General features: G+C 41.2%; 3 protein-coding genes across 4 annotated transcripts; 2 read left to right on the top strand and 1 right to left on the bottom strand.

Annotated features, from left to right (window-relative positions):
• Positions 1-283: 283 nt before the first annotated feature.
• Positions 284-5,675, top strand: loxa (lysyl oxidase a). Of its 2 annotated transcripts, XM_078286372.1 has the most exons (7): positions 284-1,089; positions 1,321-1,429; positions 1,876-2,013; positions 3,516-3,672; positions 4,833-4,928; positions 5,134-5,249; positions 5,336-5,675. In XM_078286372.1, exons 1-7 carry the CDS (start codon positions 429-431, stop codon positions 5,340-5,342), a joined length of 1,284 nt encoding a protein of 427 aa, XP_078142498.1. In that variant the 5' UTR covers positions 284-428; the 3' UTR covers positions 5,343-5,675. The 2 variants fall into 2 exon arrangements, with proteins under 2 accessions (XP_078142498.1, XP_078142499.1); XM_078286373.1 differs by lacking the exon at positions 5,336-5,675 and having other exon boundaries at positions 5,134-5,253.
• Positions 5,676-6,794: 1,119 nt separating this feature from the next.
• On the top strand, positions 6,795-13,285 carry snx24 (sorting nexin 24). The gene is made up of 7 exons (XM_071913574.2): positions 6,795-6,942; positions 9,341-9,424; positions 10,875-10,979; positions 11,377-11,471; positions 11,617-11,646; positions 12,159-12,223; positions 12,425-13,285. Exons 1-7 carry the CDS (start codon positions 6,874-6,876, stop codon positions 12,493-12,495), a joined length of 519 nt encoding a protein of 172 aa, XP_071769675.1. The 5' UTR covers positions 6,795-6,873; the 3' UTR covers positions 12,496-13,285.
• A 3,167-nt stretch (positions 13,286-16,452) lies between these two features.
• Positions 16,453-23,266, bottom strand: ggcx (gamma-glutamyl carboxylase). Its single transcript, XM_071913519.2, has 15 exons — positions 23,109-23,266; positions 22,665-22,880; positions 22,378-22,536; positions 21,461-21,626; positions 21,247-21,325; positions 21,055-21,161; positions 20,784-20,947; positions 20,318-20,619; positions 19,323-19,454; positions 19,063-19,214; positions 18,759-18,928; positions 18,439-18,569; positions 18,200-18,347; positions 17,632-17,836; positions 16,453-17,428 (listed from the first exon to the last, which is right to left on the bottom strand). Exons 1-15 carry the CDS (start codon positions 23,131-23,133, stop codon positions 17,269-17,271), a joined length of 2,316 nt encoding a protein of 771 aa, XP_071769620.1. The 5' UTR covers positions 23,134-23,266; the 3' UTR covers positions 16,453-17,268.
• Positions 23,267-25,088: the final 1,822 nt, after the last annotated feature.

The following is a 25,088-nucleotide window of genomic DNA, read 5'->3' as shown; positions in this document are numbered from 1 at the left end:
AGTTCTAGGAATTAGATGGTGTCATTTAGGCTATGCTATCATGAATTTAACAAGAAAGAGTTTGCATCTGTTATTTGGGTGTGTGTGCGCGCGCGCCTATGTGTGTGTCTGTCTATCTGTCTGCCTGTCTAAGACGAATTAAGAGTATGATCAGTCCTCACGTATCCAGTCGTTATGTGAGCAGCAGGACCATTTCGGACTTGTGTAACAGATTCAGAAACTTCAAATGCTGAACTCCTCCTCCTCATCTCACTAGGCGCATCTGCACGCGCAGGACCAGACGATAGGCTATGAGTTTACACAGATACATATAAACTTAGATTTTCCTCTCTGCTTATTGGATATACTTTAAATAGAGATGACAGGTATTTAATTTTAAAGACAAGTGATATCCCCGCTCATATAAATCTCGTTTAATTGAAGTCATTATGGGATTACGCATATTTGGCACGCCACTTTACGCGTATGCGTGCGCCTATTTATTTGTTTTCATACTGCAAGCTGCCCAATCTCAGAGGAATCTAGGGACACGGCAAGGAAATAACCCAAGAGCGGCTCTTCGGCAGACACTACAGTGGGCACACAATGGCAAGATTTTTAGCATTTTAAGTCATGGCTCGGAGTATCAGCCACCGAGGCAAAGGGGCGCACCTAAGGAGCAAGTGCAAGCAGGACCTGTCACCATCATTCGCGATGGAGACGTGACCGGGGCGGCGAGGAAACAGCTGGACGCCCCCAGCCAGTCGCCGTCTCAAAACCCTCCCCAGGCGGTGTCCAACGCAGACAGTCCCCGCTGGCTCCCACCTCAAGCTCAGAGGCGTCAGAGAGGACAGGAGCACCGCCAGCATCAGCACGTCCATCCGAGTGACCGCACAGAAACACGCAACGGCACCAAGAATGAGACCCGGGATGACAAGGCCACCGTGAGTCCTCCTCTGCCGAGGAGGGAAGACATGATGGTCGGTGATGATCCCTATGACCCATACAAGTCCACTGACAGAGATAATCCTTACTACAATTACTATGATGTTTACGAGCGACCAAGGACCAGATCGAGACCTGGATATGGCACAAGTTATCATCAGTACGGTAAGAACGGGCCAAGTGTTTTTATACTAAAACTAAATCCAAAAACGAAGAAATTTGATATGGATATGAGAGATATATGCCCCAAAGTGGGATTTATGCTGATGATGCTATCTATCTATCTATTTGATAAATAAACATATATATGTATTTATTTGTTTATTTATCACTTTTTATTAATTGATGTCATATTATTTTTGTTGTTGTTGTTGTCATTATTTTTTGGTGGTTTAGGTCTACCTGATCTTGTACCAGACCCGTACTACATCCAAGCCTCTGCCTATGTCCAGAGGGTCCCAATGTACAACCTGAGATGTGCAGCTGAAGAAAACTGTTTGTCCAGGTAGGCTGTTGTCAACACTAATCCATGGGAGGGAAAACAAACAGGTCTGCAGTCAAGTCTGAGTGTGATTCAGAAAGCTTTGAGCCATAATAACCACCTAATGTGTTTGTGGTGAAGAGTTGCCCAATGGAACCATGAGATGAGGCAAAATAAACTGAATCCTGCCGCCGACAGTCAAAGGGTGGAGGAACTCTGCAGTTTAATCACCGTAGTTTGCCTAAGGGGGAAAAAATACCACTGGTAAACACATTATCGAAAACTAACCCAAAACAACCATGTGCTTCGAAAATATTTTCCACCCACCATTCGCACGCACACTGCCTTAGCATAGTGACCTTCTTCTCTACAGAGAAGAAGGTATTTAGCATGAAAAATGATCTTATTGTGTCCATATAACCGGTGTTTTTTTGTCAACCTTATGCTTTTTATTTTGTTTGTGCCTGCAGTTCAGCCTATAGATCAAGTGTCAGAGACTATGACACCCGCATGCTGCTGAGGTTCCCTCAGAGGGTGAAGAACCAGGGGACGGCCGACTTCTTGCCCAGTAGGCCACGATACTCGTGGGAATGGCACAGCTGTCACCAGTGAGTATACCACTTCATGCCGATGCTCTCCGCCTCATTGTTGCTCCACAGCTTTCTGTCATCGAGAAAGAAAGAGCCTCTGTGACTTTTGGCCGTTCTCCTGCTCTGCTCTGCTCTGCTCTGCTCTTACTGTCCAACATGCTGGCCTGATTAGACTTATTTGTTTGAAACATGAAACATTCATGCAAGACTGTGTAAACCAGTACTCACCACTTGTGCTGCTCATGAGAAATGTGATTCTGGATTTGCAGTGAGACGTTTCATAGAGAGCAGATACAATTTGGAGTTCATCTGACCATTTAAATTTTGTCTAAATTCACATAATGCTTTTGAAAAGGTTGACTTGGAGATAGAAAAAGAGTTTTTGGAACTTTCTCAACACATCATAACTCAAACTGTAGATCAGTTTTTTTTTCTACTGTGTACAAACATAACAAATGTAAACAGCCAATCAATACCAAGAGATGATCAAATTCTCAGTACCATGAGTATTTGTCTTTCAAGGCCCAGTCTGTAGCTGTGGTATGGCACCCCCTGTTGAACCAGTGTTGTCCTGCTGTTGCCTGTGCTTCATAGTGTTTCATTGGACTGAAGACATTTTCAGACATTTTGATATAGAGACAGACTTGTTAACATCAGTTTTACACGCATCTTCTTTTACCCATTAAAGGTATAAACTTCTGTTCAGGACAAGTTGTGTATAAACTGAAAACCAGTTCAGCTAGCACCACTTGGGTTTTCACAAGATGATGTGGCTGAGCTTCGCATTGAGTAATCACACAGATTACAACCACAAAGTCATGCAGTGTGTAATAAAGATATAATGAAGAAAATTAGCCAAAAAGTGTAAAACACTGGTGTTTTCCTTTGTCGAGCAAGTGGGAAAGTGCAGAGTTCTCTTGACTTCACAGAATCTGTGCAGAACGACCTCAGCCCATAGTTATGCTCTGAAACAAGCAATCCACTGTGCTAATCCTGTGATGGAGCACATCTGGCAGAGCTCCAAGCAACTGTTGACGTAGATCCTATAGGTTGTTGTTTTTTTTTGCAGTGTTTTGAAAGTCAACTGATGTTAAAATCCAGACTCTTTTCGTCTCATTAAATAAATACATCTTAAAGATGCTGGACTGGAAGCAGATTGCTCACACGATTCAGATGAATTTTCACAATGAGCTGCCTATTGGCCACACTATGTCAAGTCTGTATTTTGTGTATTAATATGATTAATAAAATAAATACTTGTCATTTTTTCAGTCACAGTCTATTTGGATGACAACCAGGACATAGCTCACAAAATGTTTTTAAATATGAATCAGTATTTCTAAAAGTGCAGCTTGGGAACCAAAATGAGTCCTGAGTCTGTCTGTGGGTCCCTCAACAAGACAGGAATACTTGTTTGTTTTAAAAGCCCCGGGTCGCAGACTGACACTGAATTCACTCAGTTTGGGTCCCAGGCTCAAAACATGTCAAGAGCTGCTGAACAGTGTGCTGCTGATCCACAGGCATTACCACAGCATGGACGAGTTCAGCCACTACGACCTGCTGGACTCGAGCTCTCAGAGGTCGGTGGCAGAGGGCCACAAGGCCAGCTTCTGCCTGGAAGACACGTCCTGTGACTACGGCTACTACAGGCGGTTTGCCTGCACCGCACATACCCAGGTGACCAAGACAGCTGCTGCTGCATGCTTACAAACTGTTACAGTATTGGTACATTAGATGATTACTGTCTTTACAGCAAATTGCATTTAATCACCCCGGGCTAGAGTTCCTGTGGTGTTGCATATATCACAAACCTGTATGCATTATAAGGGTTGGTTGTCAGAATAAAGGCCCATTCACATCTAGAACGATAACTATAAAGTAGGGATGGGACAATATATTGAAATTCAATATATCGCAATACAAAAATGTGGCAATACGTATTGTGAATCATGATATTAGCTATTATATTATTTGCACTTTATAATGACATTTTTAAATTGTTTACATTCTAGCAAGCCAATGCCATTGCTAGAAAGATTTGTGGCTCAGAAATAGACATAATTCTGCACAGTCACACTTTGTTGTCATTGAACTTTTATTTATTACATCGTATCATGGTTGTATCGAATCATGAACCCCATATCGCGTATCGAATCGTATTGTGAGATTAGCATATCGTCCCATCCCTAGTATAAAGATAACTATAAACTATAAAGATACCTTGCTGCTCAAACATTCACACTACAACCATATGGTTTTATTTCAGCGCAGAGTTTTCAGACTAAAATGGAGGATGATTACTTTACTGACTCTTTTACTTTACTCGCTCTCTAAAGTAACTAAAGGACAGTCGTAGCATTTGGATTCATGAATTGCTGCAAAATCAAATGCCTTTTTATGGGAGGTGTCTTCCTTTGAAGACAAGTTTTAAGAGTATTTCCACATGACCCGATGGCAACTTGATGCTCTCCTTTCTCTGCTGTAAGACGATGCCACCTGCCTGGACTTCTGTGATCAGTTTCTCGGCTACTGAATCGTCCCGCCACCTTGTTTCTTAGAACTTTAATTTGATTGGTTGAAAATGTTTTATCGTTACCTCTGCATCCAAAAAATCGCTGTGAGATCGAATCAAAAATATAGTTGCAGTTATTGTTTTGGATGTTTTATCGTTGTAGTGGGAACATAGACATTTACCTAGAAAAATTGAAATCTTATTATAGTTACAATTATCGTTATAGTTGTTCTAGATGTGAATGGGCCTTAATAAATATTTATTCCAGTGAATGTGATTTATAAGTCAGATGTTATACTGTATATTGGTGCTGTCAAAATTATAGGGGCTGAGCCCAGGATGTTATGATACCTATAACGCCGACATTGACTGCCAGTGGATTGACATCACAGATGTGAAACCTGGAAACTACGTCCTCAAGGTTTGTTAGAAATACCAGATGACATAGTTGGCTCTCTCCTTTGGTAATGAACCCCTTTAAAAGAATTTCAGCTCCTAATATTGCACACACGAACATCTTATAGAGCTCATACTGTTCATGCAGAATCAGAATCTATCTTTGTTGCTGCATTCTTCAGTAAGAGCATTTATTCTGATATCATTTTACTTTGTTTTACACTCCATAGATCAGTGTAAACCCCAGCTATCAGGTCCCAGAATCGGACTACAGCAACAACGTGGTGCGCTGTGAAGTTCGCTACACTGGCAACTATGCCTATCTGTCAGGTTGTCACATGTCACCGTAAGTAATACCTCTCAGTTCGCTTCAGCCACTGCTAGGTTATAAATACAACATAAATACTCACAGTGTGGTTTTTTTTTTTTCAGGTATTAAGAGAAGACAATCATTTACAGCAACTCTGTGAAGCAGTTGTGTAAATGACAGTGAAGAGGACTGCATATAAAACCATATAAAATCAACATGAAATCAATTTTGAATGTTAGCTCTTTACAAAATGTTGTTTTCTGTATTCAGCTACACATTACAAATTGTAATAATTCCAGGTACTTATGTAGATATGAATCATAAATCCAATCTCTCAAATAAAATATTAAAGTATGAATCATTTGACATGATAGCATGTGATGTGTACTAAATATTTCTGCATTAGTATCTGGTAATTTTGTGTGTGAAAGTAGTTTTTCCCTTAGGCCTACTATTCAACATATTCTTCTTCTCCCTTTCTTTTGGATGCTTCTCTTTTCTTACTTCTATTGCATTGAACTGTATGCTTGTGTTTCCTACCACTTCTCTGATAGTGAAAAGAAAAAAGAGGTGAAAGTAAGTTTAGACTAGCAAAATTTAAAAAAAAAAAATAGCAAATCAGCTTGCCCACATAGTTCAGTCATTATCAATTATCATATTAAAATTTTAAACTGAACCAATTGTTTAAAGGAAAATGTATTTGTTATATTTATATGCAATGAAGGAAACTCTTTACTCCAGATCATCTGATGAAATCTACTTGAATAAAACTTTGTGATATGGTATCATTTTTTTATTATCAGTTTTAAGTGAACTCTCACTCTCTCTCTCTCTCTCTCTCTCTCTTACCACCACCACCACCAACAACAACAACAACAGGAATCATTTCAGTTCATATGACATAACTTCAACATAGCCTACTAAATTCAACAATCATGGGACAAGCAAGGACCTACAAATAATTCCCATAAACTGAAGCGGTGTGCAGCCTCCTGATGTCCTCCTGGTCACAGAGTAAAACAGACATCCTAAGAAAAGGCAAGGAATCCGCACATTACTTAAAATCAAAAAGACTAAGAAGAAGGCCGAAAAGGTCTTTTAAAAGTCAAGGCATTTATTAAGCCATGCTCTGCTCACCAAAATGTGCAAAAAAGTGCAAAAGTGCAAATACTAGCAAACGTTTCGATACTTCATCTTCACCAGTGTCTTACCAGTTCCAATATGAGAACCCCTTATATAGGTAAAAGACTTGTGCGTCCTTCTTAGTCTTTTTGATTTTAAGTAGTGTGCAGATTCCTTGCCTTTTCTAATGAGGTCTAATTGGAACCTATGCACCTGCTGCAAATCACACTAAAGGACTATCCGCAGGCGCAACAGTTCCCTGAATAGATTTGGATTCACATATTAAAACATCCAGTCTTTTTGGAGGCTTTTTTTTTTTTTTTTGCATGCACATTAGGCCTGCCCCCTGTCCACTGCTATAAATGCCCCTAGATGCCCTCCGCGCCACCAGGTGGCAGCAGTGAGGCTTTGGTCAGCTTGTTTGATCCAAGAGATTTTTTTTATCAGGGAGCGAGAGTAACCATCAGCAGTGTGTGGCAGCTTTAAAGCTGTGGATCTGAAATATTATATCTTACTATTTTATGTTCCCTGAGTGAAAATGCACCCAGTCAGAGTCTCTATCCCGTCGTTCCGCTCGGAGAACAACTCGATTGAGAAAGGATACACGGTAAGCTGCTCTCAAATGTCTCTGTGTGTCTCGTCTGCGTTGCTGCTGTCATCTAATTTTAGGTTAACTTAGCTGCTGTGTGTTCCCTTAAAATAACGAACCAAACAGTGCGGGATACACTGAATTTGTCAATGCAAGCGCGTTGAAGTTGCCCACTAAGTTATCTGTTATCTGTTAGGTTACCGAGTATCCGATTCTGCCAGAAAGCAATCCTCAATTCACGTTTTTTTTTTAAATTCTGTAGACAATTCAGTGTTTTAGCCATTCCCCCCAAAGCTAATAACTTCAGAGACTCCGCGTTTTGACGTCATAAATGAAATTAGCTGGGGAGTTCTGTTGACTTCATGGCGTCGTATGTAATGCTAGTGCCCGGTGGGTATAAACAGAGCGTGGGCTCGTAGCCAGGGATGTAGTGGGGCGTGAAAACCGACCCAAACCTTTTTAATTACAGCACAGGGTTTACCCACATCTTTAGGCTGACATAAATATTTGACATACATTCATAATGTACATTATAGTAAGTGGTAGGCTATCAAACTGATCGAAGTTATATGAGGATATGATCTTTTAAGGCCAAAAAAAACATAAATGAATGCTTCTCTGACAATAGACTTCATTTTTGTTTATGTTGGTGGTTGTTTGCCTTATGATGATCACTGACTGGAGGTCATAGTTTACTCACAATTTTATTCACCACTACATCACTGCGCATGTCACTGTTCAATCAAGTTGGCCTCCCAGTTAGTCAAGCAGTGATTTACCTGTACTTTAGTCCCAGGTACACAGGATCCATGATCACAGATAATGACAAATATAGCTGCATTCATTGCAACATTTCTAAAATCAATGACAGGGTCTATTCCATGGCAACAGGACAACAATAGTGGAAAGTAAAGTCTTAATGGGTAGTCAGGTATACAATATGTGGATCAATAACAGATTGTGCAGAAGGGATCTGCACGCCAGTTTCACAGTGACGTGACAAGTGTGAACTGACTCTGAGTGACACTGATTTAGTAAGAATTACATATTGCGCAAGTCATCTTTTAGTCATGTGTTGCCCAGTCTCAAAGCTTTTTGCAAACTGTCCAATAAATAAACATCAATTTTGCTGTCATTCACTGTCATTTAAAGTTTGTTAGATTTGTTAGTTTGTTTTTCTAAATGATGGACAAACTTTTGAAGGGTAGAAAAGAATATTTTGGATTCTGTCAGGTGCCTAGATAAAATTGGTATCATTCAGAGTAACAGTTAATGAGAAGACATATTTTGGGTGCTTTTCTGTCCAAATTGGTGGACCTTATGGGTGCTACTGTCATTCTTGTACAGCATTAGGAGAAAAGACAATGTACCAAGTTACAGGTCTCACTGTTAAACTGGGTGTCAAGTTTTTACTTTTCTAACTTTGACATGTTGTAGCACTCCCTATTGGCCAGGCTGTGCCCTTTGTGTCTGTGTACTAAAACAGACAAACTTGCCAATCTATACTTGAGTTGTGGAACAACACATTGGAGAAAAATAATAATAGAAATTCCATTAATTACAATGAGGTTTTCCTGGTTTCCAGTGGACCCTAAACCATTGAAAATTGTACTCTGATGAAAATAAGCCAAATGAATGAATAAAAGAGACAGTGTTAGAGAATGTTAGTCAGTGTGCTCAAAATGATAACATGTGCATGCCTCCTATGCTTCTTTGCATATCTTGGCTTATTTGCATAACTGATAGACCACTTGTGCTACACCACCCTTTCGAAACTAAGGATGACCATGTGATTGTAACATTTCGCTTTTGTACACTTGTTTTGCACTTGGTTTTTTTTTTGTTTTTGTGGGAGCCGCATTGTAAATACATTTTCGTTTTTATCAGTTGGCCTCTTTTGGACTTTTTTCATCAGAGTGCAGAGAATATTTCTAAGTGTTTAGGGCGCTGGGAGCAGCTCCAGGATTTGCTGACATTTCTTTAGCTCGGGAGATATGTGTTTATGTTCACAACTCAAAATTGCACAAATAACATTGTTATTGGATGGACTTTCCCTTTAACATCATGCTGGCATGAACAGCGATACATACAATAAATCTGCCCTTTTTAGGGAAGAGCCCAGCTGGGTGAGGGAAGTAGCAGAGTGTCTGTTCAGAGTGTTTACTCTGACAGATCACTTCTTTCTACCAGAGCAGCCAGATGTTTCCTCTTGATAACTAGCTGACATAGACACTGACTGACAGCCTCGCCCAGTGCAATGTGTGCACTGACTATATGCACTGTGAAGGGAAATTATTGGCTGATGAACTCAAGTATAACATCCCATGACCCTTGATTGAAGAAAAAAAACAACAGGAATTTACAAAAAAATTTGAAGAGAATTTATTAAGAGTGTTTTCTCTTATCTTGTTTCCAGGTATTTAAAATTGAGGTGCTGATGAATGGCCGACAGCATACTGTTGAGAAACGCTACAGCGAATTTCATGCTCTGCATAAAATGGTGAGTTTTTGGGCATTACACAATTTTAGGTATTGAGTGTTAGCAAAGTCAGTTTTTCAAGACACCAAGTTAAACGCTAAAGGTTATGGTGAGCCATTTCATTCAAAACCCCACCCAGTTATCCAGTTATCCAGTCATCCTGCGCTGCCACCCAGTGGACATCGCGCACGACCCAGTCGACAGCGCAGAGCGACCCAATTGGACATCGCGCGCCACCCAGTCGGCAGCGTGCGCTGCCGAGCCGAGGTTCACAAATAATATTATTTTGCACCAAGTCTGGTTTATTGTCCTCTACCCACCAAAGTGCCCATAATATTGCCAGCATCTCTGCTGTGAATACTGACATCTGATCTGAAATTCTATGTCCGTTTTTAATTCTTAATTCAGGAATGGTTACTCCAAATGCCACTCTCTGGATCCTTTGATCCATCTGTATAAATCTGTAAATATGAACTCCATTCTTGTTGCAGATGAGACTTAACTTCCTTGACTATATCTCCTGATTTCTTTCTTTTGTTATTATTCAGTATGCATAGATCAACTTCAGGTTCTGGGATTAGCCATGATGGTACAACTGACCAACAGACTGGAGGGCACACATTAATATTGATAATACCAATTTCCTCCGCCTTAGATTTTAGCTTATTTCCAAAGTTTGTTTTGGCCTTTCTCGCTCTACTTCCGTTTTAAGAGAGGCGATTGAATTCTGTCCAATCGGCGCTATCCAGCTGGGTAGCGCGCGATGTCGAATTGGACATCGCGCGCTACCCGGCTGGGTGGCGCGCGCTGTCGACTGGGTGGCGCGAGATGACCAATTGGGTCGCTCTGCGCTGTCCACTGGGTCGCGCGCGATGTCCACTGGGTGGCAGCGCAGGATGACTGGATAGGTGGTGTGCAGTTTGGGTGGTGGGTGTCTGGTAACTGGATAGGTGGTGTGCAGTTTGGGTGGTGGGTGTCTGGTAACTGGATAGGTGGTGTGCAGTTTGGGTGGTGGGTGTCTGGTAAGTGGATAGGTGGTGTGCAGTTTGGCTGGTGGGTGTCTGGTAAGTGGATAGGTGGTGTGCAGTTTGGGTGGGGTTTTGAATGAAATGGCTCTCCATAAAAGGCACCATGGTCAACATATGTTATTATTGCATATAAAGAAATTATCCAACCGCACACTGTTAGACTTTGCTATAAAAGGAGCTCCTTTTATAAGCCTATTTTGCAAATGTTAGAAGAAAAATAAAGATGTGAGTATATTGTCAGCAAAGTCTAACAGTGTGCGGTTGGATAATTTCTTTATATGAACTATTTTGTATTCCTACAAAATAGGCTGTGTGGCTGTGCACGGGTGTCTTGACTACTTTCCATATGTTATTATTGCTTTTCCCCTGATCTACTTTTATACATACAATACATGCATACAATATATGATATACGTGGTATTCATGTCTCCAAATCCCTGCAGCTAAAGAAGAGCATAAAGCCACCTGAGATCCCCTCTAAACATGTTAGAAACTGGGTTCCCAAAGTCCTGGAGCAGCGGCGGCACGGTCTGGAGCTTTATCTGCAGGTACAGAGTCCAGCAGCCACATCAGCTCTGACACACCCGGCCTCCACCCGCTCCAACTGTTTGAACAACTGTTTGAGCTTTACCTTTACATTCCCTTTAGCTTCAAAAGAAGAAGAGAAACATCTTTATCTGTGTATGAGGTCAATGTCAGGCACATTGCCTTTCTGCTGATATGATTTAAATACTATTAGATGCACTGTAGGAGCATATGTTATGTATGAAATTTACAGTAAATGTTTACACACTGTATCTGTACAGGTATAGACAGGTTAAAGGATTTATAATAGCAAATTCTGCCTATTCAGTTCGTCCTAAAAAGGCCAAGCTGAGTGGCTCTGTACTGTATCTCTGCTTCATGCACATTGCAATTTGCTTTTGTTTTGTCTGCTCTTTACAGACTATAATTATGGAAAATGAGGTTCTTCCAAAGATATTCCTGGATTTCCTGAACATCCGCCATTTTCCTTCAGTGCCAAAAACAGAAAGCTGTGGGTGAGTTTGAACTGTGGGTTTTCTATAAAAATGAAAGTGCCACTTGTGGCATTTTTCCCCCCAGAGATCCCCAGATACTGTGTGAGATTGATTTTTCTCAAGCTAGATCGTTACGTGTCTTAACTTTCTGTTTTCCTTCTCTAAGGTCCTTTGATACAGAATCAGAGGAATCAAGGTGAGCATTTTTTTGCTGTTTCTATGAATATTTTAAATACTGTTAAACTGTTGTGCAGCTCAGAGTAGTTCATCATCCCGTTCTGCCCTTTTGACCAGTTAAACTTTTAGTCATTATTTGCTCTGAACCACTTGAACTTCACCCACCATGTACTGGAGCTGACGCTGCCTTCAGTGCCACCTACTTCTCTTCTTCATGGTATTGCTAAAGTGTATCCACGTCAACAAACAGTGGGGAGGAAAAGGGCTTCCAAAGTGGCACAGGATAGAGTCAAAATAAAGGGATTGGAAGCACCTTACTTGTGCAACGTCAAAATATGTACTAAAGCTTCAAAAGCGCATAATGAGCAGGGGAACATGTATAGGCTATAAACATGCAGAATATGCAACGCATTTCGAGCTCGGTGCTCTTCCTCAGGCAGCAGTCATTGCTGATGTGTGTGCAGTATTGTTAGCCACCCACCAGGCTGCCATACTGAATTTGCTGACCTCTCCTTTGTGGATTCTTTTCAGTAAACTTTCACACCAACCAGTCATGCTGTTTCTGAGAGACCCCTACCTGCTCCCATCTACCCACGGTAACGGCAAGCTTCTTATCCAACATACACCAATTTGTTCTGTCTTTTAAAAACACAATCACTTTAGTCGCACTGTTGGAAAGATGAAGCAGTTATGGTGATTTTCTCTACTACTGTACAAATAATTTCCAGAAACCTATGCAGTTTTCCATGCACTTTTTATCCTAATTTTACAAATAGCCTTTCCTTCCCCACTTCTAGATACCTTTTCCAATGTTGTGATCGAAGGTGTGATACATGGAGTTTTCTACCCAGACCTGCAGCCCAGGTAGAGTTCAGCCAAGCCGCCTCCGAGGGCTCGTTACTGCAAACGGCTGCTTCAGATTTTCACACCGTTTTCAGGTGTGCACCCGGATGGATGTAACGTGTCAAGATACATGGAGCCTCATTTATAAAACCTTCCCTAAATGCAACAGTAAATAATTGCATTTAAGCATTAAAGGAAAAAAAATAACTGCATACGCTTAAAAAAAAATTCAGATGCATAATCCTTCTATAAATCATTGACACCATGTTTGTTATAGATTATAATCATCCTTTGTTCTCATCTGGACAGCCTTTTGCTCTCACTTCATTAACTTCCACAAATAATCATAAATGGTTACTAAAATGCCCATATTCACCCATATTGAAATAAATTTCCTAGTTAAGTCATTTGTTCTGACAAAAAATAGCTTAAACAACTTTATAGACTATAAAATTGGTCACTGTTGGTCAGGTTGACTAAAGTGTAAAAAAAAAAAAAAAGAAAAAGAATGAATCAGACATAAAAGCTAAACTGGAAATGGAAATAAAGGACCTTTGGAATTACAGCATTCAGTGACGCCCAACACACTTAAAGCTTTTGTGACATGTAATCAGTTACTCTCTTGTTCATCTTTATCTTGGTGGATCAATTTTTGATCTAAGAAGAAAAACATAAGGGGGGATATGAAGATTGGGCTACAACAATGTCCAACTTTCTCAGGCTTGGTATAATGAAAAGTTATGAAATGAAGATAGAGGTTTGGTGAGTTGCAGTGATTCTGAAGAATTGCTACAATAGCAACAGCTAGCCTCAGTGTAATTAGAAGCCTTTTTGCACATAATCCCAATAATTAATTATTATTATTAATTTTCATGTTGCTATATAACTGTAATCCTTTTTACATTTTAAGGCATAAAACTAACGCTGTTGTCCTGGGTGACTGACTGGGTGAGACAATCAGAACAATGTTAGAATGAGCTTGAATTCCTTTGGGAGGTAGCAGAGGGGAGACGAGAGGTGTTTCTTGAAGAGAGGAGCTTTCAATACAAGTCAGAAGATCGGGAGTAACTGAGCTGGAGGGGCAAGCCACCACTGGGAAAAGTTGAGGTCGGGAGGAATGATGGCCAGTTTGCCAGGGACAGGAGAGCCATGTAGCCAGTAGTGTCAAAACACAAGGGACAGGCCGGAGCGCAGGGCTGGACCGCGGCCTGGAGGTAGGAAGGTGCAGCTCCCTTAGCAGCCTTGTACACCAGCAGGTTTTGAATTTGTTACCAGCAGCCAAAAGGAGCCAGCTGAGGGAGTGCAGGAGGAAGAGTTGGGAGAATTCAGGGAGAGTGGCATTCTGGTGGAGTTGTAGGGGTTGACGAGGGTTTCGGGGTCGAGACAGTATTTCAATATGCTTGTCTTGGTGACATCCAACTATCGCTGTCACCATGACAAACAGAAATGTGCCTCAGTCTGTGTGAGGAAGGAAAAGAAAGGTGAGTTGAGTGTTGTAGGCATTGCAGTGGTAGAAAATAGTTTGATGTGATGACAGAGCAAAGAGATGTAGTGTTGGAAGAGACGAGGAGTCCAGGAGAAACCCAGTGGAGAATGTACGTGGTGAGGAAAAAGAGAGAGAGAGAGGGAGAGCGGTGGAGAGGGAACTGGAGAGCTCAGGGATAGTTGGGAGAAAGTGCCTCAGATATCGTCAATCTTTTCAAAAGGCAGTGGGTTGGATTTTAAAATGGTAGAAGGATGATGTAGCAGCTTAGATGATGTGGGAAAGTGGAATGTGTATTGAAATGAGTGGTAATTTAACAAACCAGATTTGAGCCACTGTCTCACCTGCCCAAAAAAAAATTGTTTGTTTGATTTGCAAGGTTTCAGACAGCTAATGGGCAGGTGGGAATGGAGGGTCGGGTTTAGAGGAAAGTCAACAGAACATCAAATCGAAACGTGGACAGTCTGTTGAAAGAGAGGTGAAGGACTAAAGTGGGGGGAATGAGGAGAAAACAGAGGGGTGGGGGTGGAAAGATTGGAAAATTTGATGATAGTCTGAGTTGAGACAGGGATACGAGGGTTAGAAAAGAGGGGAATGGAGAAGGATACGAGACATGAAGAGAAGTAACTGGATTGGCGTTTGGGTTGAAAGTGGAGCAGGATCCAGAGAGGACAAAGTCAAGCCTGATTGCCAACTTTGTGAGTAGATGGAGATGCAGAGATTGAGATATCAAAGAAATATCAGAATTAAACTTGTGTTGAGAGTTGCCTAGGAGGGTTAAGGTTGCCCCCTTGAACCTGTATGCTACTAAAAAGGCAGTGGCAAATGGAAATGCAGAGACAGAAGCAAGCATAGGCTCAGATGAACTCAAACTCTCAGGAGTGACGACCGAAAGCTCCACAACCCTCTGTCTATGAACGCAAGGCAGGAGGATGGATGATGTTAGATGCAATGTGTTGATGAGGTGGAAGCAAAGAGAAGATAAGTGTCCAGGGATGGAAACAAAACACGTGGTGCAGAGGTGAAAGTGCTAGGAAAGAAGAACAAGAGAGTATAAACCGATAAACACGTGGGCAGGATGCTGAGGCCGTCCTTGGTCCCCTCCTCGATCGGCTCTCACAGATCGGCTCCTCTGTCATCGTGCAGCAAGGCTGAAGCAGATGAGGCTGCCACACTACAGGACCCCCAAGTCCAAGAAATACTACTGCTAATGAGAAAATTAACTGTTCAGATAATTAGATTATTGCATGGCAGTGGAATGATCTTCCCTTAACAGATGAGATGTAAAGCAAGCCTTAAAAAAAGACTGTCGAAACTAATGACAAGGTGTTAACAGTCTGCTGCCTTCCCACAGTGCATGCAGGACCTCTTACCTACTTGGAAGATTAAAAAATCAAATGGGTCAAGTACACCAGCCAAGTTTTAATATAGTTCTGGTCTGAGCAGAAAAAGTTAACTCAACGACTGCTGAAAAAGATTGCTTTAATCTTACAAGCAGAAATTATTCTGCTTCTTCTTTCACTTGCTGAGCCTGTCAGCCCCATCTAGACAGTGTGTTTAAGTTTGAAAAAGGGAAAGGATCTCCTTATTACTGACTAGGGCTAAAACAGGCCTTACACAAAGACAGCTAGTCCTTTTTATCAAGTCAGTGTTGTTCCTTATCCACAACACTGACTTCAAACAGCAGACAACTGATCGCTAGTTGGAGTAGATCTGGGTAGTTTTTCATATCAAGTTATTTTCATATCAAGTTCTTTTCAGCTTGTGCATGGAAATTGTTGTGTGTGATTTTCAGGGTGTAGTTTTGGCATTTGCAAGCTTTATAAATGAGGATCATGTTTATTTTCACACATGTAAGGGAGAGGGAAAAGGCTACTGTATGAACTACATTTGCTAATGGCCAGTATTTAACACTAGTGTCAGTGATGTTACATTTAATGTTGAATTTACACACTATATAGAGCAGTTTTCCCACTGTGGTGGTAAGAGACACAATCACATGTAGGGTGATGCAAAGTGCATATTCTTTTACAGAGCATTTGTAAAACGGGTGGGTTTTTGTTATTTTAAAGAAATTACAACTATTAAAATACAGTGCAATATGTAATAAAACAAAATGGAAATTGTCTTGTGTATTGTTCCCTGTAAATGAATCCTGCCTGTGAAACTGAGAAGCCTCACCTATTGTGAACACTTTTAAACACTTGTAGCTTGGTTTTGTGAAATATTTCTTTGCACTTACCATTTGGACAGTAGTTGCTGATTTCTGTAGAAACTCCAGAGGACTTAACAGTTTTTCTGACCCGCCTATTGACTCGCCATCACTTGACTTTCTTGTCACTACAGCACAGTGAAGATTACCTATTTGAATAGTATGTACCGGGTAAAATGAATCCTGAGCAGTTCACCTCAGTAAAAACAGATCATGATTTTTGTGTTTTAACATATTACGTCATTTCATAGAGATCCATCTTGTAGATTTATATTTATTTATACTGTGTAACCTTGTACTGTTTGTGCTCCGACTGTATGAAAACTGTCAATTATGTGCCATAATGTCAGCCTACGATGAACAACACTGGAGTTCTCCTGTAGCACTTTAGGATGGGCAATATGTAAAATTCTAAGACACCAATAAAGTTCATTATTTACACAAATGTGTTAAGCTCCTCTGTCAAACTGAAATGAATATGTAGATCACCTATTATCATCAGGCTCTATGTATACGGTTGATTTTTCATTGAAGACACATATCTAGTTTATCACCACATAAGCTCTTTATTATAAAAAAGGGACTGGAAAAGGCAGTCAATTGACAGGCTACCAAATAATATTTCATGATTTTGTATCAATCATTGTTCTCACATTATAGGATTTAGCATACAAGTTCACATGAACCTTACGAGAGGAGTAAACTCTTTGAAAACGGACATCATCTCTCAGGAATTGCAAATATATTCAGAAATGTGCTTGTATGATTTGGCTAGAATTACTGAAAATATAAAACACTTAACACCAATGAACAAACAAGGAATGTGATCTTTCACAATAAAGCAATGTACATCAATTAATATATTCTGGTTTTGCTACAGCCATAACAAACAAAACTCTCCTCTGCATGACTTGAAATTCATAAACAAACAACGTAACAAAATACTGAATTCAAAATGTAAGCATAGAAATTAAAAAATCTCTGGGCAGCTGCGTACCCGGTGTAGTAACAGTCCAGTAGTAATTACCCACACGTTTGTTTTAAATGTGCGATCCAACACTCGCAGGCACTTCCATAGAGCATCTTTGTTCCCAAAAATAGCGTTAAAGTTCTCCGTGACCGGCTTCGTCTTTGAGGCGTTCGTCTTGGTTGCCTTCTGCCTGAGGCTCTTTCATATTGGCGAAGGCAACTTCCCTGGTCAGCTGTTCCAGCGGAGGAAGACCCACTGCCAGGTTTCGCATAGCAATGGCTGTCATCAAGAACCTTAAAGATGAGAGGAGAAAGCAGTCTGAATTATAGTACAGTCATGGATGAATGACATTTTTCACATTTAGAGCTTGATTGTGCTTTTTCTGTTTTTAGGGAGTATATACAATATGAGATATTGCATGTTATCAATATATTATATAATTATTATATCAATATTCCATCATTTTTGTTTAATTGGAAGAAATGGCAACACTCACGCTCTCCGCAACATGTAGTATTTCTTCACAGCGAAGCGATTCAGCCGCTCCAACACGTTGGCCTCCCTGCGTTTCTTCACCTCCTTAATGCGGCGCTGCCTCTTCAGGAACAGCCGGACGATCGGGTCGGTGGCGTTGATCTCTGACCCTTCGTCATCGTCTGCAGCCATAAGAGGCTGCAGCTCAGGTGGGAGGGGCTCCGTCTCTGTGGGGTGAGACTCCAGTCAGGGTCTTCAAACACTTTGCTTTCATGCATTTGTTTCTAGCCCTTGAACAATACTTTAGTTGCACTTGGAAAAAAGGAGGAAGCTGATACACTAATCCTATTAGTGTTATTGAGCTATAAAAGCTTTTTAACAAGGTGCTCTTTAATGAGGTATTGTTTAACAAAAAAATCCACTGTTTTAACAAAGAATGCTCAATTCACATCAGTTGCCTTGATGTGAGCCCCTTTCAGTGCACACTTTACTTTGATGGCATTGGGCCTTATTGATTTTGACTGTTTTCTACTCTAATCTACTACCCTCATGGTGTGTGTTATTGTATTTTGACATGATGAAGGCTTCACCTGTTCCATTGCGAACACGCTCTTGCAGCTCAAACAGCTTGGTGAAGTTCTCCAGTAGCGCTGCCTCTGTGGTGTTCACATAGATGTACATGTAGCAAGAGGGTCCTTCAGATACTGTGTACACCTTATGGTAGGCCCCAGCAGGTAGCTAGACACACACACACACACACTATGGTGAATGCCTGTGATTCCGAGTTAAGCCATACATTATTAACGATGATAATATTGTGCTGCTGTACCTTCATCTGCTCACCAGGCTGCAGAGTGAAGTTCTTCTTCTCCTCCACTATCTCAACGTTCACCTGGCCCTGCAGCACCTGAACGCTGGTGTTGCCCAGGTCTTCACTCACAAAGTTTTCCAAGTGGAGACCTAAACAGTAACACGCTTTCAGTTAGCGCAAATGAAGCTAATAAGCAGTAGCACCGACAAATGAACAGTATCTGTCCTGTTTGTCAGGAACAAAAGCAAGGGTAAAGGTTAAACTTTTGACACGCGTAATATCAACATAATGACAGGGTTCCCCCTAAATGAAAGAAAGGACAAGGAGAGATTTGTAACCTGGGAAGTCAGCGATAAAGACGATCTCGGTCTGATTGTCCAGACTTCCCTCTATCTCCTGGAACTTGGTCCTCCAAGGCGAGAGGTCGACCAGTAGGGGCATCAGCCAGGGGTTTGGCCGGAAAGGTGACCAATCAGCCTTCACAATGTCCACACGCGGATCAAAGATCCTAACAGAGAAGCCCAGAGACAATATCAAAACCACAATGTGACGATTATTTCAGTTATTATTATTTGATACATCTAAAATACTGGAATCTCTTTTTAAATATTTCTTATCAAGTGAAAAGGCTTATACAAGTACCTTTGCTGGAAGCGTTCATTGATGGACACCCAGATGTCGAAGTAAATCTCAGGTTCAGAGATATTATAGCGAGGCAGGTAGTGACTGAGGCAGGTGGCGTACTGCTTCAGCATGTCTCCATGGTCTTTCCAGCGACGGCTTTGCGTGAACACCTACACAGACAACATACAGTAGTTCATAGTAGTTCAAGAGCTGAATATAGGTGACACTGATACTGAAACTGTGGCTGCCAGCATTTCCTCTGTAACTCTGTAACTCACCCCTGGGTTCAGATATCCAATTTCTCCAGTTCTTCCATCTTTGTAGGTGATCTTGACGTGCTGATGGCTGCGGGAGTGAACCATCATGTCCCAGGAATACCCATACAAGCCATTGGTCCAGTTGTTGTAACCCTGGATAAAAACAGACACTTCAATCAGGATTGCATAACACGGACCAAAAAACGAATCATATAAATATAAAACATCATATTACATTTTTTCAGAATACCTTTGCAATAAGTATGGCAATACATGTGGACAAAGCTACTTAAAATTGCATTTTCAGCATTTTGTTTTCTATGACGTGCAACTTAATATGCAGGCGGGGAATTCTGCACAGCACCAGAATACTTTATTTGTTCAGTTTTAATTGAAATACTGAATTTTTTTCCTGCAACCCAAGCTTAAATCATATTGTCAAAGCTTTTTAGGTAAATTTGACAAATTTAACAGTCATTTACTTTGTGTATTAAACAACACTTCACAATTTACAGGACAATGCCAACCATTCATATCAGAAACAGAATGAAGAGTATCTACTTCTGTAAAGGCACGTTCGCCACCACACTGCGGCCCTCACCCTGCTGCTGACAAAGCCAATCTGAGCTACTGTTTGCTGTGGGCCGATGACTATGTTGACACTGATTGAGCAATTATCCAACTGGTGACTCAAGCGGTTTAAAAGGATTTTGCTGACAGCAGTGTGCACACTTTCTGAACAAAACATCTACGTGTGGAAAAGTACCGGAAGAAATTTATGTTACAATTCACTCATCATTTACTTCAAATCAAGTCAGTTCTAATAATAATAATAATAATAATAATAAATTACATTTTTATAGTGCCTCTCATTTGCAGGGGCAAATCCCGAAGCGCTTAACAAGCAAAAGTAAAGAAAACAAAGAGTTATACAGCCCTTACAAAACACAACAGTGGCATCTTCAAAGTCACATAAACCAATGAAATGGTGAACAGAACAGAATAAGAAGATCTACCTGTGTGATGAAGTGGGAGTACGGCAGGAGGAACTGTTCCATCAAGTACAGGATGGTGAAAACTGCTCGCAGCTTGTGTTTAAACCTCGGTTTGGAGGCCTTGGCGACAGACGGGGTCTCCTGTTGCTCTGTGCTTGTGCTCTGGGTCTCTGGGTAAACACAGGAAGTGCTGGGCTGAGGGTCTGGGGCGGTGAACGGCAGGACGACCCTGAGGGACGCTGGGAAGCGGGCAAAGAATCTCCTTGGCCAGTCGGGGTAGCAGAAGATAGGACTGGTGGCCAACATGGTGTAGGAAAACATCCCTGTGGAGCATTTGGACAAGGCAGCATTCCCACTGAGATTAACAGAAAGTAAGACGCTACAAATAAAATGCATCATGAACAAAAATACTCTTAAAAGATACTGCAGTTCAACAAAAAAAACAACAATGAAACGACTTTTATGAAGCAAGGCAACAGGCTCTCACCAATGCTGAAGAGCTGGGAGTTCATACAGTGGAAGTAGGAGACAAAGAAAATCGCAAAAGGTCGCGTGGCATCAAAAAACAGCAGGTAGCCGGCAGTCAGATCGAGAAAAAGACCGCCTCCGTGCACCACCAGCAGACTCACTAACTCCACAGGCAGAATCACTCTGAAACAATGTGGGGCACAGCAAGATCAGAAGGGGGAATATTTTGATATGACATAAATCAATGCTAGAAAGCAACTTAAATCTCTTAAAACTGAGCTTGTACTCACTTGAAAGGATCAAAAAGCCAATGATGTGCCAAATATGACATTGAGTATCCCTCCACCCAGTCGGCATCCAGTTTCTTGATTCCAGCGATGAAGTATACAATGAATATCTTTAGGGAACCGTGAATACAGACATCGTTAGAATAACTATCCAATAGATAAATAGATAAACAAACTCTTGGTGCGGCTACAAACCTGTGTCCTCAGGATGGTGTAATTCCATAGTGGCACATGGGCGTTTCTTTTAGCAGGTTTCCGCAATCCGTCAATTGACCTACAAATAGACATGTGCATAAATGTATCCATCTGCTGAGCTAACACATCTAGACAGGAATGGACAGGCACACACACACACAAACACACACACAGACACACACACAGGCACACAGATTTCCAAGTATCATCTCACCAGTATCTGTTGCCATCCATGAGTGTGAGCTGAAACCCAATGAGGCCGTAGAGGTAAGAGTGATTGTTCCACGCCGTTTTGTCCAGAAAGAAGATGTACCAGTACGTTGATATGAACATAAGGCAGGAGAGGCGGTAGAAACACCCAAGCATGATGCCCACCGCGCCTTCAATGAAAAACACACACACAATTTAATGGTTAGATCTGAACATTTGTTCTTCCATAATATTTGTAGCTTTGTAACTTGATTCCGATTGCATTCGGCTTTTCTGCACTGTTTTATTAAAGGACATGTGTTGCCTCAACTATGTGAACTGATCTGGTTTTTAGGGGCCCAGTAGCAAGGCTGATGAAAGCAGCTAACATGGTCATTTGTGTATGCAGAATGAGCCATAGGTTTGCTTTTACTCAATTCGACAAAGACTGATGTAATAGCTGACCAGTAAGGATGCGGGAGCAGATGGTCTGTCTATGCTGTAAAATATCAACTTTAAAAGAAACATAAAAAACAATACACCTGTGATCAGATACAAAGATATCCTAAATGCACAAAGCATTTACTTTTAAGCAAAGGGTAAAAACTAAATCATTCATGTTCTGCTGTCTGTTCACTTAGTTACTTTAGTTACGATGAGCTTTACGCTACGTTTGTCTTTATTGTTAAAGTCTTTGTGCAGTTGGCTTGACCATTATGGAATCTTGAGAGGACTAGTAGATATGCTTTCAACTTTAGACAGCCGCCCCTCTGAGGCTCTATCTCCCAGAAACTGTTTGCATCAGTGGGGACGCCCCTTTCTTCACCAAGTCTAAGTAAACACACCTAGATTTAACTAGTGACCCCAACCTTTCAACTGATCACCCTCTGGAAGTGAGCTTCTAACATGCAGAAATACAAGACAACACAGAGTGCAACCCACCAAAGAACATGACCACATACACCAGGTACATCCAATCCATTGGCAGCGGCTGTAAGAAATTGAAGAGGGGAAAGCGGCACACGGGGGCCCCATCCAGGTACTTGTAGTCCAGGTGACTGAGGCCACGCTCCTGGGTGATGTCAATAGCCATCAGCATGCCTGTGGTGAAGAGACATGGACTCAGTTAACTCACAGTTAACTCACTTATGCTTTGATCAGTTCCCGAGCCCAATCCCAAAACTGTCACATTCAACCCGACCCAGTAGACTGAACAAAGAGCAGCTCACCAAACAAGAAGCGGAAGATGCCCAGGGATGCAGGGTCAGTGGGACGGTTCAGGAGGGACACCAGGCGATGCCAGGAGGAGAGGTCCTCCCTCTTAAACCCAAAGAGGCGCTCCATCCTGCTTTTCTCTGCCTTAACAGGAGTGGTATCCTCCTTGGTAGCTTGTTCACCCCCATCGCTGCTCACAGCTCCAGAGGACTGCTCAATGAAAGGAGCTCCTGTAGTGAAAGGTTAGAGCAGGACGTTATGTAAACAAGATGTGGACAAACTTAATGTAGGTAGCACATATACGAGGAACCCTGCGTGATAGCAACACATTTAGCTTGTATTTATATAGAAAACCAACGCGATTTGGTTCAGAAACCGCTTATCGCGGGACCAACTGCTGGCCTGACTGGTTATACACAACAACGCCACACTGGCTGTCATTCCTAGCTTTAGCCTACCTGCAGCGGCGTCACTCGCCTCCATGCTGCCAGATCTTTCAGCTAGATCGGGATAATATGGCGATTTTTTGGGACAGGGAGTCAGAAAAGTCCTCTCCGCTTCCCCTGCCCCAGGTAGAGGTGTCCGGTCACGTAAACAGAAGACACTACGTGTCACAGTCCACTCAGGCTAGGCGAGGGGAGGATGGGACTGGGAGGGATTGGAATGTTAGAAAAGAAGTGCTCGCCGCTGGTTGGTTGTTCCCTCCGGTGGTCACGCCCCCTAAAAGAGACGTCATCTCCTGCCGGTGGAGTGAAATAATAATACACTTCCATGAATGAAACTGGCTGATGCATTCAAATGTATTCACAGGTGTTACCCCACCAAATAGCCTAGTTTCTCGGCAGATTCAAGAATGATATTTGAGTTACTCCTTTTTAATCTTTTAATACACAGAATATGTTTTTCATTTGATTGGCACTGTAATTATAGGCTACTTATCCCTTATACACTCGGATTTCTCTTGAAATTTGAACATGATATTCTTGGATTTACAATTTATAGCGAAGGCGAAGCAGTTGTCATTTATTTGATTAATCTTATTGCACTTACGGCTAAATAGGCTACTATATTCATAATTCAAAAGTTACCAAATGTAAACTTATTTTTACCCTTTTTTGTGACTGATGTTAAATATTATAGGCCTATTCAAACAAGTTCACCCTCAAAGAATAGAAAATCTGTTAAAATGTGAACCTAATGTAGGCCTGTTTGTAAACTGTGTAAGCTGTATCACGCCCCTGGCGTGTAGGCTGTTTGAGAACTGTCAACTTTAATAAAGTTGAAAAAAATGGAGTGGTTGTTTTTTTGTTTTTGTTTTTTTAAATATAGGTATAGCCGAACAATCTTCAACAATGCCAGAGTCCATAAGCTAGGCTAATTGTAAAAGTCTCTTTGCAGTTGCTTTTCATAATTGGCTATTCCAAGGAAGTGAAGGAGGTGAGCAGTTCATGACATTTTGTTTAAATTATGAATAAAGAATTTACCCATTAAAAGGATATTAGTTATCAGTAATTCAGTGCTTCTGTCTTCCATCACAACGCCAAAGCTTATATTTTCATTAGAAAAATTAAATAAGTCCGATATTTCAGTTTCATGTATATCATCCCAGAAAGTTCTACTACAGGAGACGAACAACTGGTCTGCTGTTTCTATCGTGGGAGAAAATACAGCTATCACACTCAAGATTAAATCTTATTTTATGTATTCATTGGACGAATAAAGACCAGTTATCTTAATGTCGTCCATTGTAGAAAGTGTTGGGGAGTGTGTGGATAGTTTGTGCGCAATCTGTTAACAGTTGCTTATACAGCCCAGAATTTCTATTTGAATGCATTAGAGCTCAGTCGTAAAGCAGTCACGAATAGGCTACATTCATTTGACAATTCATCATTACCAAAACAAGGGCCATTGATTAGGAGAGGTGGAATACATGGTGGTTCATTATGAAAAGGGCAGGCTACTCGATTACTGCGATTTTCACAGGTGTAGGGATGGATTTAACCACAAATTCAAATTCTTTCTTACTACACAAAATTGTAGCCTACTTTATACAAAAATCTTGATGTAAAACATGTCATCTAAAAGGTGCACAACCGACCAGATGTTCTTTTCCCTCTGTTCTTTAATTCTTTATTGTAAACAGATTAATTCCTAAATGTATCTGTTATGGCAGACTGGTGTCTGTGTGGCGTACAGTTGTGTTTGAAAAACAGTTAACAATGCGTGTACCTTCGTATCAATCGTTTTACTCATTTAAGTGCAATAAATAAAAACTACTGCTAAGTTTACTTACTGCTTTTTGCATTTGAGTTGACACCACGGAAAAGGTTGCTCCTGTCCACGCCTCCGCAATACTTAACTCCTTTTCTGCATTAACAAACTAAAAGCAAGAAGGAAAAATGCACATCGCTGTTTCCTTTTCCGTGGTGTCAACTCAA

This window comes from Centroberyx gerrardi, chromosome 2 (assembly GCF_048128805.1).
Source record: "Centroberyx gerrardi isolate f3 chromosome 2, fCenGer3.hap1.cur.20231027, whole genome shotgun sequence".
NCBI lineage: Eukaryota > Metazoa > Chordata > Actinopteri > Beryciformes > Berycidae > Centroberyx > Centroberyx gerrardi.
The sequence above is the reverse complement of the archived record's forward strand: the minus strand, read 5'-3'. Positions and strand labels throughout refer to the sequence as shown.